This window comes from Protomyctophum parallelum (assembly GCF_964188405.1).
Source record: "Protomyctophum parallelum genome assembly, chromosome: 1".
NCBI lineage: Eukaryota > Metazoa > Chordata > Actinopteri > Myctophiformes > Myctophidae > Protomyctophum > Protomyctophum parallelum.
In genome coordinates, this window is record NC_139697.1 from 76,248,810 (window position 1) to 76,268,615 (window position 19,806).

Here is a 19,806-nt window from a genome sequence, read left to right on the forward strand (position 1 = left end):
TCCCATAGCCTGGAGGGATAGCTCTGAATGGTTCAGAAACTGAGATCCTAGCGTTTGAGGCTGAAACGTCAAAATAAAATGTCCCAAATTAACCATTTCACCCCGTCTTTAAAAGGTTTAGGGTATAGAATTTGCCTCTGTATGGTGAAAAGAGTTACCATAAAATATTGATAAAGGAATAAAATAAAATAAAAGTATAAGTCTGTGTATATCGCAATGTGTGGTTGACAAAATCCCAAGGCACACCTGGACTCGTTTTAGGGCACACCGTTTGGGAACCACTGGATTAACCTGTCTGTCTACACTCTACAGTACATACTCCATAATTATGTGCGGTTGCTGCCATGAACTAACTTACCCATCTCCATCTAGGTGTATCAACGTGTCGCTCCATAAGGCCAACACCAGGCCGACCGAACACGAGCTGGAAGGCAGACAAGGACACTTTGGTTTAGGGTGGTGAAGTCAAATCACTCCAAATGACACAAATGCTGGTGTGATCATATTTTCTGGCAAGCAGTGGTGCTTTACTGTACTTTACTGGAGTATTGCTGGAGTGGTGCTTTACTGTACTTTACTGGAGTATTTCCAAATGTTAGTACTTTTACTTCTACTTTACTTCTAATATAGTAAACTATATTTACTAGTTACTTTGTATATTTTGCTTATTATTACAAAACATACTATAACCACGTCAGCTTTATACACATTTAGGCCATTTGAAAATAGCCGATCTACAAGCTCCTGGGCGCATTTTGAGCTTGTAGATTCAACAGATTTTTATATATTTTACATTATTTATACATTGTAACTTGTAGTTAGTAAATTTAGAATTCCGGACTTACTTATAACACGACTATTTCTACATTGCAGTATTGATACTTGATCCAAATCCAAACCGTAGGCCTGTCAATTGTTTCCATGTTGAAAAATGTTCACACATTCTCAAACGTTTTCCATAAATAGCAGAAATAGAAGATTAACCTTTTCCGCTACTCTTACATTATTAATCCTCAACTTAAATTTGCAACGGTGACAGCCCTACCTGTCTGTGGGACTGAAGTCCATGCCCAGCACCACGCTCTCTTCCGTGTCCTGCCGGCCATTTGTGGAGACCACCACCATGTAGCGGGTGCCCAGGAGCTGAGTGCTCTCCAAACGTACCGCCTAGAAGAATAATAACACTTTATTTGTATAGCACACTTTCACGACATGAAATGCAGCTCAAAGTGCTTTACGGAGAACCAAAGAAAAAGGAAAAGCAAATGCATAAAACATTAAAAAGGCAAAGCAAAAAAGGCAGTGAATATGGAAAAACATAAACAACATGAACAACAGACAGTTAAAAATCAGTTAAAAAAAATAAGTGTGGAGAAATAAGTCTTGAGCTGTGCTTTAAAGCGATCTACAGAGGCTGCCCGGAGTTTATTCCAAGCAGTCAGGCTGTAAAACAGAAAGCTGCTATAAAGTGTATTTTATATGCCATTATAGGTCAGCACCTGAGGATATTATATAGAAACGAGCAGAAGAAGAGGAAGCGAGAGAGAGAAAATAGCATAGATCTATTGTAGAACTACAAATTATGAACTACAAAAACAGGGCTTAAGTGCCAATAGGTCCCTGGTACTGGATGTTAGATTTCCCGTTCTGCAAGTGGAAGTTGGATTTGAAACTGGATTTGTGCGTGTGTTGTGTGTGCGCGTATGTGTTATGCCTGCTTGTGTGCCCACCAGTTTAATGTTGTCCTCGGGTCTGAGCAGAGTAAACATGGTCTGCAGATGCTGCTGGAGGTCTCCTAGTTTAGGCAAAAAACAGACAAGAAACAATGGCTCAGCTTTCATGATTTCCTCACGACCCTTAACATGGCAGCTTGGTCTGTCCGAAACTCCACAATACATTTTTGGCATTGGCAGCTACGAGCATGCGTTAACTCTTTTATTCTTCAGTGTTTATTTCGTTGCCTGGCACATCACTAGGAATGGTGTGCGTTGCACCCTTGGCAACTGTGTTGCTCTATGGCACATTTATTTTGTGTGCATGTAAACAAATATGTCATGTGGGTCACTGGAAAGGCACATTTCACTCACTGGAAAGGCACATTTCCGCCCTTACGTTTAACCGCATAGGAAAACCCATCATCTCACCTGCATGTTTGCTGCGAAGTTGTGAGAAGCGAGAGGCGGATGAAGGAGAGGAGCCATTTCCCCGTGGCAAAAAGAGCGCAGCTCCTTTCACCGTCAGGAAACTCTCGCTGATGCTGGACAGAGACACAAAAAGAGATAGGATGGATGAGCGACAAAGAAAAACTAGAAATAAAATAACACCCAAGGCAGGGAATGAACGTAGATCAGAGACCAAGGACACACTGGGAGCATGACAAAAATGGAAGGTATGCGCGTGACATCATCAGATTCATACCCATCATACCCAGAAGTTATGTGGGAACACCTACTGAGTGGCAAAAATGAGTTTCTGGCCTTGACAGCCCATACATCCAAACAGAAAGGTCCTATCTAATTGCATTAAACAACATTAAACAAGGGTAAACTCACTTTGCCACTTGTTTTTCCACTTACTTTATGCATGCGCATTCCCTCTATTGACCTCGTTCCTGTGTGACAGAACCTTGAGTGTACACTCTTGAGTTGCAAATGGACAACACTGTGGATTTGTTTGTGTCCCAATTCCAAAGAGTACAGTATGTTAAAAAAACTGTTTTCCCTCAAGTTGTGTTTTTGGTGGAGTGAGTGAGTGTGAAGCACAAGTTGAATGAATCACACAACAACCCTGTTTGCTTTAATTTAGGCTACTTGACAATGGCTGTGGAATAACTGCAATGAACAAAGTGCATGCGTGGAGAGATATTGGCAAAAAAAAAGCTTTGACTGTAATTTACTCCTTGTTTTAATTTAATCCATGTTTTCTTACAAAACACAGATAAGGTCCTGCATAATCAAAAATGGGAAATGACGTGCTCATGCTGCACAAAGATGCAAGTGTGTGTGTGTGTGTGTGTGTGTGTGTGTGTGTGTGTGTGCAGCCACACAGCTGGTTGTAATAACGTGCTGGCTTAACTGTACTGGACATGGGTCATAAAATGACAAGAGGCAGGAGGAGAGAGACCCAACGAGGGGGACAGACGGAGGGGTCGGGGACTCTGGGGTCATCGCAGACGAGGGGTGACGGGAAAACAACAGAATGACTGGATTAGGCCCCGTGTGGACTGAGCTCATGCTCTTAAACTTAAAGATCACACTCATGTGAGGTGAGGGGTGCCTGACTTTTAGAAGCTTGCACATATATGGCAGGGTCACTTTCATTAATTTCAGGTTTCTCACACACACACACACACACACACACACACACACACACACACACACACACACACACACACACACACACACAGTTTACTGCTGTAAACAAACATTAAAAGTCTATGAACTTTGTAATGATTAAAGGACGACCATCTCTAAGGCCTGTTAGGCCCACATTATGTATGTGTAACGCATCACTGTGTGTTGGCACATGGATCCTCCTCACCCACCACCCCAAAGGTTTAGATCGAGACTTCTAGAGGCCTTAGATATGGTCGCCTTTGAATCGTTACAGAATTGGCTGCCGCTCTGTTCAAAGTGCTCTAAACAAACATTAAGACTTGGCTGCCATACGACAAAATTTCAAAAGCCAGACGTTGGAGGGGCTAGCGCCCCTCAAAAAGCTGAACTCCGGAACTTATTTTAATGGTTTCAACCAAAGTAGTATGGTCTCAAGCACATAAGCACGAGATCTCCCCTGGCCAAGCAGGGGTTCATTCAGTCTTCAATGAGCAGTTTGGTCTCCCACCAAGGACACTGAGTTAGAATCTCACAAAGAACATAAGAATTACGGATAGCAGCTTTAAACTGTTCTCTCTCACAAAACAAATAGAACGAACAGCTAATCTCTACATTAGCTCATAAAGTCGGCTCTCTCACACAACAATTCTGACTTTACAAGCTTTGGCAGAGATCACATCCAACTTTATGGCTCATGGACAGATAGCTTAACTTGACAAGTTGGCATAGAAATGGGCCAGCTGCAGCCGTACACATTTGGAGCGTCTGTTAAATGAACAATACAATTATGCAATACTAATGGTAATGGAACTTGGACGCCTGACGTAATTAAGCGCTCATCAAATTGCACTGACATTTACGAGGTTATTTCCATGCCGGGGGAAATTAATTCAAGTTGCTGTTGTGGTTAAGAATGTCCCGCAAACAAAGAAAGATGGAACAGAACATTGTTAGTGAGAGCGGGTTTTAATTTTATTTCAGATTATTATTATTATTTAACTTTTGGGGAGATGGTGTTCTGTTCATTTAACAAATGTAACCAAGTGGACCTTTAAACACCTTAGAGTAAAATTAACTCTAAGGATTTGACAGTTAGCCCAACAACACCATTGACCTCTTACAGTCCCTATCAGATGTTGGGGTGGGGGTTTAGGGGATAAATATAGGCTGAAGGCTAAGAAGGCCGTATGGGAGCACAGGGGCTGCAAAGGGTTGCATTCTATCACCTTCTGTGGAGACAAATGACAATAGCATAACAGTGAAGAGTTTAAAAAACAACAGCCTGGTTTTATGCTAACACCTGGTTTTAAATAGGTGAGATAAGAGTAATATTAACAGTATAAATGGCAACACACTTCAAGACGTGTTTATTTTAAGACTGCGTGGTGTGGCACTAATAAAGGACCACAATGGAAGGCTCACACCGTTTTATCCCTTTTTTGTAAAATGTACAAATATGTAGCAAAAGAGGCTGAACAAACACCCGAAAGACACGCACATCCAATTACCTATGTAGGCTGGGTGCCGGATCAAAGATAGTCAGTCAGAATAAAAAAAGTCTGCACACCAATTTCAGCTCCCAATAATTCTTTACTTCGAAAGGTGGAAACGTTTCGGGCCAAAGCCCTTCCTCAGGCCCGAAACGTTACCACCTTTCTAAGTAAAGAAATTAATTATTGGGATCTGAAATTGGTGTGCAGACTTTTTTATTCTGACTCAATGTACAAATACGTCCATGTATATGCATTTTGTCAATAAAAGCATCAATTAATTAATCAACCTTTTTTTTTATTAAACCTGTGAACCAATTGCTAAGCCTGTGCTACTGCTGTGTATAAAATATAAACACCTATGTTATTTGTTCAGCCATTACAGTACTCCCCGTGGCCCAGGTCCTACAGTAGTACTTGGTGTGATATGAGTTATTATCAATATAGGCATTAAGCAGACTACTTACAATAAGCAAGCAAGGTGGTAAACGCATACACATAAATGTAGTATTTACATTAGTGCTAGCCTACATCTTGCACCTGTTGTATGTAGTACATACAACATTGGCCTGTAACACCCATCTTCCTAAAGCCTACAGACCAGAAACCCCAACCATACACAGCAGACAAGGAAATAAGATGTTATTGGCTTCTTACCACGGAATTCCCACCACACACACTGTGACACACACACCTTGCCAGGATGCCGTAATTAAACGCTGTCTCTCTGCACTTCCTTAATAAACACTGTTTGGCCTCCCCAGCCAGTCAGTGTCAGTTGCCTATATTTCCATGGAGCCGGGCTCTTCTAACAGGAAGTAGACTTTGAACTCTCTCAAGCTTAGATAAGCATAATGACTGGTCTCCTTCTCAATGGGCAACCTTACAAAGAACACAAGGAAAGCCACCAGCGTGTGAAATGGTGTACACATTTTAACCACATTAACCCATATTTTGACTTTTGAGCACGTCATTAGAGGCGCAGATTATTTTAATTTATCAAAACAGATCTACAAGCTAACAACAAGTCATGTGTGGGCTTGCAGGTCAGCTATTTTATAAGTATAGACAGCGGAAGTATAAAATATGGCTTTACTCACAAAAAACCGGGAAAGCATTTGTGTCATTTTAGTCCAGGCCTGGCACGAAAACATTTGAGAACCACTGATTTAGATTAGAAGGCATTATTTAGTAGAATCCGCCTCAAGTCTTAAATGGGTTAAGTGGTTCAAATGTGTTCTTTTGTTACTTAACACATCAGGTAGCATCCATCTATCGACATATTTCACCACATCCTGAATGAGTCTTTCTTGCTATGATGATGGCCTCAGGTGCAATTCTCTACCACATCAGCCAAAAAAAACACAACAACAGAGAAGTCTGCCAAGTTTGCCAACTGCGTGTGAGGCCATGAGTCACAGACAGGCAAACTCTTCCTCACACCGTTAGGTAGAGTCTGATATCTGACTGGGATATAGGCTCTTTCAAGACGTTGCCTCAAGATGTTGCCAAGATGATGTTGCCAAGATGTTCAAACTACAAAGTTTCTTTATTGATATTTTCCAAATCACTTATGGGTCAATAAAACAATAGCATACAAAAGAGCCAAACACGGGTCTCTCACGTGGAAAGCCAACATCTTAACCACTAAGCCAAAGGGATATCCCCATGTAATGATTCAGAGGAGATATTAAACTTTTAGGCCAACAGGCTGAGGTTGTGACTTGTGAGCCACTCTGCCACATACATTACCCATTGATTGTCAATATATTTAGTCTTTAGTAATCATAGCTTAGATTTTATTTAGCTTTTATTGAGTTTTTGTCAGTGAAAAAAGGTAGTCATCGAACATTTTTCGTCACAGTTTTAGTCTACGAAATCAACAATTTGCACATTGCAGATATGGTAGGGTAAAGTGGTTCTTGTTAAAGTGTTAATTAGCTCTATATTTTGATAGTAGTCATTGCTAAAGAGTGTTTGTTCAGTTACAGGAGTCTCCCTGTCTCTCCTTCTCTTTTCAGGTTGGGATACCTCAATTGTATCCTATCAGGAGAGATAACTCCTACAGGGTACATGATCAATAAGTTGAACCTGATACATGGATACCCTTCTGCTTGGATGACATTTGCAAGTGCAACTCAACTGCATTCTTTCCTGATTATTAAAGCGCTAAGGAGAGATGGGGAGACCCGACCCCTGTTGAACAAACAAAATATGTAGCAATAATTTGCCTATTATCAGAATATAGAGCTTGAACCTATTAACAAAAATATATATTTTTGTTTAGACTTTAGACCATAAATATGTTTTCTCTATACATAGCTAGCTAGCTACCATCTATGGCAACTCCCCACTCAGTACAGTCTGTCAGCTGTTGAGTTGACTGCAGGGTCTGTTTCAACGCTGTCCAAAATAAACACTGAATGCCCTAAATAATATTGTCTGAACACACATAATAATAATAATAATAATCTTTATTTATATAGCAACGGCTTTCATACATAAAATGCAACCCAAAGTGCTTCACAAAAAACAAGCAGCGGAATGCCAGGAAACATAAGACACACACACACACACACACAGAGAGAGAATGTAGAAGAATTGTTTTGATTTGATCAACGTTCGCCTGTTATGTCTCCTATGCCCTATGTGGTACGGTACCAACATCAATACAGTATGGAATTGTCATTGTGACAAAATCGTATGATAACATCATGTTCTAATAAGTCAGGCTAAATTTCATCAAATGGTGGTCCATGGGTGGTTCAAATACCGAATCAACAATCATGACCTTGATATGAAAAGGGTTGGAAACCACACAGATCGAAACGAATCCGCCTGCTTTGCAAACTTACTGCTGGTCGGTCTTTCCTTGAGAAATCATCCCGCAGCGAACGCAGCAGAAGCAGCCGAGCGTAGCGCTCCGTGGCGGGGTAACAACGCCGGGAGGCATCGCTGCGATGGCACTCGGTCAGCCGTCACCCAAAAAACCCAAAAATAAAACGATATAATAAATCCTCCTAAACACACGGCGCCATGGGAACTAGTCCGCTCCCCGGTTAAAGGGTTCTTCTTGGAGGGTGGGACCGGGTGCGTGCGTGTGTCACACGCCTATTTAAGCGCAGCATTCAGAAATGTTACAAATAAATATATAAAAAACGCTTAAAAGCTCCCAGAACTCAAACTAATGAGCAACAATAGGAGTGCTACAAGCGCCAGAAAAAGGTTTAAATCAATGAATGAAGTAGTCCTCATCGCGGGCAGGTGCTGTGTGTCTGTGTGTGTATGTGTCGTGTCCATCTATGGTGGTATGGCTCTACTGCATGCGTGCACTGTGTGCGACTGTGCGTGCACGTGCACGGGGCTGCGGTACAAGTCTACAGCTGGAGAGGGGAGGAGACGGCACGCATCAGCCAATCAGAGAGACACACAGCGAGACAGAGAACACGCTGATCCAGGGTCGGTTTTTAGTGTTACTTAACTTGCCTCACGCCGCTGACAGAGCGCGATAGATAGACGCAGTGGTGGAAAAAAGTACTCTAATGTAAAAAGTATCAATAATACTGCAATGCATAAATACTCTGTTACAAGTAAAGGTCCGGAATTAAAAAAAAACTTGATTAAAAAACAAAAGTATTGCCATAAGAAATAAGAATGTATTTAAATACCAAAAGTATGTAAATGCAGAATGTCCCATTTCAAGATAATTAACAAAAAATTTATCGTGATGATTGTCGATGGGCTATTTTCAAATGGCCGAAATGTATAGGGCTGAAATGGTTAATGTGTGTTTCATAATAACAGTAATAATCAAAATATGCAAAGTAACTAGTAACTGTGTTAAAAGTGTTCAAATAAATGTAGTGGATTTACCATTAGGCCCATTGGCCTAATGGTCCAGGCGCATGCCACATATAGGCTCTGGCCTGACAGCGTGTTGTGTCGCATGTTTGAGTCTAGACCTAGAATGCCTGTGATCATTTCATTAACTTCGTAAATTATCATGTATCAGAGGCATAGATCCCTTCCACCCGTTCCTGGTTGAATTGAATTATGGGTGGCCTAAATGTGATAAATGCTCAGTTTGTACTCACCCATTAAATAATTCCAAAGACGTGGAGTGAAATGTGGTCCTCTAGTTTCATATCCATGTGAACGTTCTAGCACAAAACGTGTATTTAGTAAATTATCTCCACGTTTTCAAGAGATGCACAAGGACATCTTTCTCTCCGGGCGAGATGATCGATGGACTGATTTTACCAATACTTCCTGTTGTTTACCGCAGACGTCATCACCAATTGACCAGGGAAACACAAAAGTTTGGGTCACACAATTGGCAAGTGGTGTGATTAATTACCCAGCACCTATCGCAAGGCACCTGCCAATTGTGTGACCCAAACATTTGTGCTTCCCTGGTCAATTGGTGATGACGTTTGTGGTGATCAGACAAAGTTTTGATAAATGAAGTCCAGCTGTCATTCCGGGCCCCTTTGCCCGGAGAGAAAGACGTCCGTGTGCATCTCTTGAAAAAGTGGAGATAATTGACTAAATACACGTTTTGTGCCAGAACGTTCACATGGATATGGATATGGAATTATTTAATGGGTGAGTACAAACGGAGCATTTATCACATTTAGGCCGCGCATTTTGTACCCGAACAGAAATTAATCAGGGTGTTCTATGGCTCTGTATGTGAAATACTGTACAAACTGTATGAAGCCATTCTAGGGCTAGTTCGAGTCCCGTTCATGACGACCATTGCTGCATGTCTCTCCCTTGTCTCTTCCTCCCTTTTTCCTGTCTGTCTTCAATGTAACTATCAATAAAGGCACAAACGCCAAAAACTAGTCTTAATAAACAAAAATAACGATTTGGATCCGAGATGTAGTGGAGCAGAAGTAAAAGTACTGGAAATTGGAAATACAAATACCTCAAAATTACACTTCAGTACAATACTGATTACTGAAGTACATGCACTTAGTTACTTTCCACCACTGGATAGACGGGAGCATAGGTCTGTGACCTCAAAGGAAACATTTCTAACTGACCCGGAGTCAGCAACGCGACACCCGACACGTGACAACACCGCAACGTGTCATGGTGCCAACAACAAAAACACAAAAAACAACATTGGAGAAATCAAACAGGACTCCAGGAAACAACCCGTGAGCCTGGTTGGTTGTGACCGGGCGGGAACATGATCTGTCCATGTCACTCGGCCCTCGATTTATGGCATGGATTGATTGCACGGTTTGCAACACTGACGATAAATCCATGATCAGTGCCACCTGACTGAATAGCAAAACATAAACAACAAATGCAGGAAAAATAACACAGCCATGATTGTTTATGTGCCCACAGAATCAGACAGTGGACTCACTTGACTCATTGAAAAGTGAGGGGAAAAAAGATATTCCCTTTCTATCCTCTATTAAAATAATAATTATTAGACTCCACAGTGAAAACATAAATAATATAAAGGCAGACGTCCTTCACACCAATCACCATCAACTGACTTTTCCCCATTGTATTCAATTCCAAATGTCATTGATTCACCTAAATACCATGCACGCAAGCAAATCTCTAATGATAATCACCTCAGCTTCCATCCTGCTCAATACAATACATCCTTGTCCGACCCCATTATCTATTCTAAAGGCCTATATTCATACTCCAGTTTTAGGTGATAAGGTGAGGCCTTTACCCCTCATCTACTTGTCTGTCGAAACAGAAGCTTCTCTTTCGTCTGCTCACTCTTCCTAAATGTCATTCACTGTCTGTCTGTCTTTTTAAATGCATCAATTCCCTCTCTTGGGCGCTTCAGGACTTCCCTGTATTCACATCTCCAAACAACTGTTCATTCCTGCACATACATTTATTTCTAACTTTGATGCAGGTCATAGTACTGTTTTCTCCATTATTTGAGTTGAGGGGAAAAGATTTGGTGCCAGGGAACCCCATAAGAGAAGATTTGTTTTTAGATAACATGAATCATGGGGGGACTAGACGGTCCACATTATGCACAATGTCATGGGTTAAATTTAGAAACTATTAAGAACTATGTTGCAAAAAAAGGGCCATCAGTCACAAAAAAAGTATAATGTTGCATCAGTCACAAATGCTCATCTTAATAAATACCAGTATTTACCCCTTGCTTTTCATTCCGCACTCTTTCATAATCATCGCCCTAGTAACCCAGGTATATGTTGTTACATCTTTTGTAAAAAAAAAAAGGAGTGCCTGCTCTGACCCTGCATGGAATTGTGTCAGTTTGAGCCTTAAAGCCTTTTCTGTTCTTCCTGTCCTACTTTCAATTGACTTTGGATAACAGTGTGACTGCAGTACCTAAACGACACGTGGTGTACTGTGAATTAACAAAGTACATTTACTCAAGTTGACTCATTTTGAGGTATATTTTACTTCAATTATTTGAAAACTTTAGTTACTTTGTAGATTTTGATAATTATTACAAAAGATACATTAACCACTTCAGCACTATACAGTATATATTTCAGCCATTTGAAAATAGCCAATCTGCTATTTCCAAAAGATTTTTATATACATTTGAAAACCTTTTTTCTTACATTTTTATCCCATGATTTTGCTACCCATTTTTTCACCCAGTGTCAATTATCTAATGTAATGGGCGCTACACTTCCTGTCAACTTTGGGGGGGCAGCGGACTGACCTTTATGGACGAGGAGTCCAAGCTGCTTCTTTTCACCTGACGGGGGAGAGTTTCCCCGGACGGACGTAGTGCGTGGAATGAACTCGTTATTCCGACCAGTTCCTTTCCCCTCCATCAGGTGCCCCGGCTGGCCAGGGGGAGGTAGTTTAGAGTCGAGACCAGGATTACTGCATGTTTTTTGTGAGGGTACCTACCTACCCTAGGGGACAAGGGGAGAACATGCAAACTCCACACAGAAAGGCCCTTTCGCCAACCCCGCCTCGGGTATGGGCACTGATGACGTGGAGGAGAGAACAAGCCCCCATCGCCCACAGTGTCCCCAGCGGGAATCGAATCCAGGACCTTCTAGCTGTGAGGCGACAGCACTACCGACTGTTCCACCGTGCCCCCTACATTTTGAATTCCGGACTTTCACTTGTAACGTAGTATTTCTATATTGCGGTATTGATCATTTTACTTAAGTAAAACATTTGAGTACTTTTTCACTACTGTTGATTTGACCAATGACACGTCTCCATGGTTTGCTGTCCTGTGATTTGACCACTGACACTATTCAATGACAGCTGGCGAAGCGCCGAATGCCGTGGCACACATGCACAGACACCGGAGACTCTTTTGTTGTACTAAACAGTAACTGTAACTGTCACACACAAAAACACACACGCACACAGTCACCCTAGTGAATATCAGCGGCGCATCACATACACAACACAGGGACACCGAATGATATTCTCTTCACTCCCTTGTCCACGTCACTAGAGCGTGCACTTGACCAACATTTTAAATCTTCAATTAATCGATTATATCGGTGAATCCATTTTAGTCGAGCCAAGACTTTGTTAGTTTACTTACTAGTTGTCTTCCATGTATTTGTCCATGCACGTCTTGTATCTCCAGATATAACTCTTTGTGTCAGTCAACAACTTTCAATAGCCAGTAGTCAATGTGAAATCTACATTTACCTCAACAACCTGAAAAGGTGCATGATTGTATGCAGCAGCTTTTACAGATCTGTTGATTAACTCAGTAAATCGCCATTTTTTTTTAGTCAAGGACACAGATATTTAACCCATTTAGATCTGAGGGCGATTCTAAAAATGCCTTCTAATCCATCAATCTGGGAACAACCCCCAATCCCACGCAACGCAACAACACAGTTGGAGAACAGTACCCCTGGCGACCTTTGGCAGCAGAGAGAGCAATGCTGTGTTGATATCACCCCTCAAGATATCATGTTTGGAGTCATTTTAATAAAACATTTTCACCACCAATGAATATGCTGTACATTGATGACTATGAATATATCTTCCATCACTGTCTTTTTTAAAGTTTTCAAAAATAGTTGACTACTACTACACTACCAGCAATAATGTTCCATTACTTACAATTCAAACCTTTACCTTCAATAAATGTTAGGCCCAAGTTTTTGAAGCCCTCCTATGACTAACCTGTGACTAAGAAAACGATTAGTTTAGTGCCACATGCATCACAGGAAGTAAAGTCACAAAGTAAATGATTATTTACACTTTACAGTCTAATCAAGCTGACCTGTGGCATGACAAATGCTGATTGCATATACAGTATAGGGTTACTGCAGGGAATGCTGGGAGAAAAGACCAGCGGGGTAGAGGTACAGCATATAAAAATACACCATTGGTTCTCTGAGAAGTCCCCAATGGCAGTTGCAGGGAGTTGCGACAATTTGCATTTTCTGGCCTTTAAGGATCCATTTGAAAACCCGTCAAGGAGCCCTCAGGGTCATTGGACTTGAGAACCATTGCAATAAAGCTTTTTTACTGGCTTATACAAAACTTAGCTAAATGGCATATTGATTGGCTATAAATGGCAGATATACTTTTTTTTTAATATATTTTTTATCCCACGATTTTGTAACCCATTTTTCACCCCTGTGTCAATCATCTAATGTGATCCTGGGCTCTACACACCCTCCACCAACCTAGTCCCCCATATATGGGGGACAAGGGGAGAGCAACAGACTTGAACTCATGCTTCCTTCATGCCTGAGTGTCCAAGTTGCTCCTTTACACCTGACAGGGGGGGAGTTTCCCTGGTTGGACGTAGCGCGTGGAAGGAACACGTTATTCCAACCAGTTCCTTTCCCCTCCATCAGGCGCCCCGGCTGGCCAGGGGGAGGCAGTTTAGTGACCAGGATTACTGCATGTTTTTTGTGAGGGTACCCTAGGGGACACGGGGAGAACATGCAAACTCCACACAGAAAGGCCCTTTCGCCAACCCCGCCTTCGGGTATGGGGAAACACGCCGCCAGCACCCACAGCGTCCCGAGCGGGAATCGAACCCAGGACCTTCTAGCTGTGAGGCGACAGCACTACCAACTGTTCCACCGTGCCCCTATGGCCCCTATGGCAGATATACTGTACAAGCCCACAGCATGTCACTTCGTGCCATGCTGTGAGCTTGTAGATCAGCTTTTTTTTTTAATCGTTGAGAGAACCACTGCTAATTCTGACTCTCCCGCTGCCCTTCAGTGCCTCCACCGACGACAACATCACTGCTCCTCTGACTGACGTCACCAGGGGCAGCGGTGGGTGAACGGTTTGCGGAGCGGTCTTGATATCGAAAGGTCGCTAGTTCATATCCCCGGACCGGCACGTTAAAATTACCACCGCTGAAGTGCCCTTGGACAAGGCATTGAACCCCTACCATGAAATGTTCTATGAGCAGGGCCTGGCTGTAAACAAGTTCTTGAGCTTAGTCCAGTTACCCTGGGTAAACATAGTACCTTTCCTTTCCTTTACCATGCCTCTGACATCACCCGTATTAATGGGTAGGCACCACAGCCATGCTCTGCACTTACGCAGGACATGGCTAAATTTCACCAACATGTCTCCTGTGCCTCGAGAGGAGACAATACACTGGACCATGTTTACACAAACATTGCCAAGGCTTATAAAGCCATTCCCCTCTCCCATCTGGGTCAATCAGACCACATTTCACTGTTCCTCCTCCCCTCATATTTACCTGTCATTAAACGGATAAAACCCACAGTAAGGTCAGTCAAAATATGGCCAGAGGGAGCTGAATGCTCACTCCAGCAGCAGTTCCAGCACACTGATTGGAGTATATTTTCCACCCAGGCCACCCAGGACTCCCTCACGGACATTGATCTATACACTGGCTCTGTTTTGGACTACATCAACAGATGTATAAACAATGTCACTACACACAAGAAAATAAAAACATTCCCCAATCAGAAGCCTTGGATGAATGCTGAGGTCCGCCTACTGCTAAAGGCACGAGACGCTGCTTTTAGGGCTGGTGACACGGAGGCCTACAGCTCAGCCAGGGCTAACCTGAAGAAGGGAATCTGGAGGGCCAAATATGCATATAAACTGCGGATAGAGGAGCACTTCAACAACTCTGACTCTCGGCGCATGTGGCAAGGCATTCAGGCACTCACAGCATACAAACCCCATAACTCCACCCCCTCTTCCAGCAGCTCCTCTCTGCCCGACGAGCTGAACCACTTCTACGCTCGTTTCGACCGGGACAACAGTGAGACCGCCACCAAATCCAGCGTTCCACCAGGTGACCATCCGCTCACGCTCTCTACCAGTGAGGTGTGCACCACACTGAGTAGGGTGAATGCACGGAAGGCTGCGGGCCCTGACGGCATTCCTGGTCGTGTATTGAGGGCATGCGCTGAGCAGCTGGCAGGAGTTTTGTAATATTTTCAACCTCTCTCTGTCATTCCTGTCTGTCTCAAAACAGCTACCATTGTGCCAGTACCAAAGCATTCCACAGCAACATGCCTGAATGACTTCCACCCTGTGGCACTCACCCCCATCATCACAAAGTGCCTAGAGAGGCTGGTACTGGCTCACCTGAAAACCTGCCTACCCCCGACCCTCATCAGTATGCCTACCGTCACAACAGGTCAACTGAGGATGCCATCTCCACTGCAATTCACACTGCCCTCACTCACCTGGAACTCACCAACACCTATGTAAGGATGCTGTTCATTGATTTCAGCTCCGCATTCAATACCATCATCCCCTCTAAACTGGTCATCAAACTTCACCACCTTGGCATCAGCACCACACTCTGCAACTGGATTTTGGACTTTCTGACCAACAGACCCCAGTCTGTTAGGTTGGATAATCACACCTCCTCCACCCTGACACTGACCTGGCGTACCACAGGGCTGTGTGCTTAGTCCTCTCCTCTACTCCCTCTTCACCTTTGACTGCGTTCCGGTGCATGGCTCCAACACCATCATCAAGTTCGCGGATGACACCACGGTGGTAGGCCTGATTAAGAACAATAACGAGTCGGCCTACAGGGAGGAGGTCCAGCACCTGGCCGCGTGGTGCGCTGACAATAATTTGGCTCTCAACACCACGAAGACCAAGGAGCTAATTGTGGACTATAGGAGAACTAACCGCTGTGACCACACCCCGATCTACATCAACGGGGCGGTGGTGGAGCGGGTGTCCAGCTTCAAGTTCCTGGGTGTTCACCTCTCTGAGGACCTCTCATGGGCTCTCAACTGCTCCACCCTGTTCAAGAAGGCGCAGCAGCGTCTATATTTCCTAAGGAGACTGAGGAAGGCTCACCTTGATCCCCGAATTCTGGTGAACTTTTACCGCTGCACCATTGAGAGCATCTTGACAAACTGCATCTCAGTGTGGTACAACAGCTGCACAGTGTCTGATCGGAAGGCCCTGCAACGGGTAGTAAAAACGGCCCAGTACATAATTGGCACCCAAGTCCCGTCCATTGAGGATCTACAGCGCCAAAGATGTCTGCGTAGGGCGAGAGGCATCCTAGGCTGAAAGACCCCTCTCATCCAAACCACAAATACTTTACCCTTCTTCCATCCGGGAGACGCTATAGGTCTATTGGTTCCCGCACTAGTAGGCTCAGGAACAGCTTCTTTCCTGTTGCTGTCTCCCTGCTGAACTCTGCCCCTATTCAATGACACTGAACAATGATACCCCCTTCCGTCCCCCCTTCCTCCTTCCCATCTGAACTCTCATGCTCACACCATACATAGACTAGCATGTTATGGCTTATGGCTTGTGTGGGTGGGTGTGTATATATATGCATACTTCTCATTTATATTTATACTTCATTGTCTATTTTTCTATTTATTTCCTTTATTATACATTACTGTACATACTGTACATTCTGTACATTCAACAACAAGTGTATTTATTCCCATTATTGCATTACTGTATTGCACTCTGGTTGGACGCCACTATTCATTTCATTGTCAAAGTATTTGTATACTATGTGCAGTGACAATAAATTGAATCTAATCTAATCTAATCTAGTGCTACACAACAGCCATGCTCTAGTGCAGGACATGGATAGTGCTACTACACAGCAGCCGTGCTCTGCACCTGGCTATGCAGCGGCAGTGATGCAGACGTGTGACATTAACGAGCGCTGGTGCTGGTTATGCTGAATCCACCGACCTCTACGTCGACAAGACAGGCCCCGCTACAAGACATACTGTAACCGCTTCAGCCCTATTATTTCGGTCGATCTACAAGCTTGTGAGCTTGTAGATCAGATAATTTTAAAAATGGCCCAAATTAAAGGACCACTTCACCACTTTTCAACCTATCTTCATATAATAGGTCCTCACTAATAATCATGAAAAAATGGTGCAATTCTTTTCTACTCTGTGTCTCAGGAGGGCTGTGGGCAGTTCAGAAACCGTCTTCCAGTGACATCATCGATGGGGAATACAAGCTAATAGAAACTGCAGGCTTTCTAGTCCTGAAAAGTTGCAATGCAAAAATGGAAGCCATCGTTCTCACGATAATGAAAATAAAATATTTTTGTAAAAAAATCTTGTTTAAAAAAAAACTGCCTAATGATGATGCCCACAGACGTCCTATGAGCTAGAAAGTAGAAATAAAGTAGAAATAAATCATGCCATCTTTTCATGATTATTAGTGAGGACCTATTATATGAAGATAGGTTGAAAAGTGGTGAAGTGGTCCTTTAATTAATAGAATAATCAAAATCAAGGTATAATATTTGCCTCTGAGATGTGGAGTAAAAGTAAAAGTATAAAGATTTGGAAATCCTCCAGTTAAGTAAAAGTAGCTAAATTAGAGCCTCACAAGGGTTGGAGGGTACAGTAAAAATCACATGGGATCACTTTAACCCAAGTGTGTCACTTCAGCCGTGGTGGCCACAGTGCATTAGTCCTCATTTAACCCAACCAGTGAAACTTGACGCATTGAGCTTGTAGACAGTCTATTTCTGAAGCATGACTAGGGATGAGACGATAATTGTTGTTATCGTTCATCGTGATTAAAAAACGCTCAATAATCGTATCGCTGAGATTGTAATGTATTAATTAATTTCAAAATGTGTGGCTTCAGTGGCTTGATTGCCACATTGGTGATGTGCATGTGCTCTTTTAATACTTACAGAGTAGCCTACAGTTATGCTGCTATGGCACAATCATGAGGGTATTCCATTGAAGTTTGCTGTCGATACTTGAGAAAGCTTTAGGCATTTGGCAGATGCACTTAATCCAGATCGATTTACAGAAATCAAATCTTATAAACAAATGGTAACTGTAACCGAGGCTCTAAATCAAGAGCCTGATATGGTCTGGGAATTACAGACGAGAGTCCCACCTTAGTTTAGTAGTAAGGGATAGAAATGGGAGCTCTTGAGGCAGGCTATATGGGTTCAACAGTCCAAGGTGAGTAAGTCACAACTAAAGTTCCAAAGCTTAATTCTACTGGTAAACCTGCTAGGCGTATATTTATAATGTCGTGGTGTCAGAGGTGACATCACCTCTGACACCACGGTTGTGATGTCGGAGCGACACTTCCTTCCTTCCTTCGTAACAGTAACTTTGAAGAGCATCACTGAATTGGAGAGGGACTGTTCATTGGTAGGACATTCATCATATTGGAAAAGACACTCAGGATGCTATAATGGCCTCACACAGGAAAAGTATAAACTCTGATAGCTTACAAATATAACAAATTGAGCTTACGGTTACGTGTACATTTGAAAAATGTATTAAACCTTGGTGATTTTTACTGTGTAGACCGTTATCTACTGTAACTGTAAAGCCCAGTCCACAACTCCACATCAATGATTCCCAATGTGACAAAGCCACTGCAGGTCTGAATAGAATTCCCCGCTGCAGGTCGCTTCAACCGTCAGAAGTGATTCAACTCGCAAACCAAAACTGTCCAGTTACAGTAGCAAACCAGTTTTAGGATTCTGTGGCAAGTGGTTGCAAGTTGTTGCGTTGCGAGTCATTGGGGGGAAGCAGTAAGTAACGGTTAATCAAGAGTAAAAAGCTACTTTTCTAGCTTGTTTTGTTACTTGTTATACTTGACATATTTCTTGCATAACTTTTAACAGGTTTTTGCATTGAGAGTGTGCTGTAATTCTGCAAAAGTTTTGCATACTTGTAAGATGTATTATGTGGTGACTTTTCTTCACCCAATCGTTGTTACATGAAGCTGTAGTCAAAGCATTAGCAAGATCCAGGTTTGGTTATTTCTCTACTGGGTCATGACTCTGTGTCTGTGTCACACAAGCATGTTCCCGTGTTTACAGCCATTCACAGTAAACAAACTTGTTCCCCAGAATTGTGATTGCAGCATTGTTACAGTTTATATACCCATTAACACCTAAGGCCGATTCTAGAAATGCCTTCTAAAATCAGCAGTTCTCACACTTTCAAAATGTTTTCAAAGATAGCATAATTATGTACAAGCTCGCAGCACGGCACAAAGTTAGGCGCTGTGAGCTTGTATATCTTCCATATTTGAATAGCCAACGCTCAAATAAAAATCACACCCGTGTGAACTGAGTGGTGCAACTCCCCTCTCCATGACATAGATCCCAAATGGGTTAATGACCGAACACATTCAAATCTTCAGTGTTCATTTAACTCTGACAGTGTAAATAATTATAACCAAATGGGTTACACTCTGAGTTACAAACCAATAAATGAACACTGGTATTTTACTATACATTCAGTAACATGGCAATATGGTTGCTATATATATATATATATATATATATATATATATATATGTTTTCTCTTTTTTGTTTCTATTTGTTTCAGAACAGAAATGTTATCTATATCTAAATGGTGCATTTATATAGCACCTTTATCCAAGGCGCTTTACATAGATTTGCACATTCACCCATTTACAGTTCACACACACATTCATACACCGATGACAAGGCACCAACCAGCCCATCGGGAGCAATTAGTAGTCAGTGTCTTGCTCAAGGTAGGGCTTAAAGCATCTAGGCG

General features: G+C 42.5%; 1 protein-coding gene across 2 annotated transcripts in view; it reads right to left on the reverse strand.

Moving 5' to 3' along the window:
• Nucleotides 1-19,806, reverse strand: part of ssh2b (slingshot protein phosphatase 2b) — a 40,268-nt gene that overhangs the window by 11,106 nt on the left and 9,356 nt on the right. The window contains exons 1-5 of one of the 2 annotated variants that reach the window (XM_083764558.1): nt 7,681-8,105; nt 2,145-2,257; nt 1,731-1,795; nt 1,046-1,167; nt 359-424 (exon numbers count right to left, since the gene is read on the reverse strand). In XM_083764558.1, the coding sequence (XP_083620684.1) occupies nt 359-424; nt 1,046-1,167; nt 1,731-1,795; nt 2,145-2,257; nt 7,681-7,778 (464 nt within the window). In that variant the 5' untranslated portion in view covers nt 7,779-8,105. Of the gene's footprint in view, nt 1-358; nt 425-1,045; nt 1,168-1,730; nt 1,796-2,144; nt 2,258-7,680; nt 8,106-19,806 lie in introns of those variants that run through there. The other variant, XM_083764557.1, reaches the window with a different exon arrangement.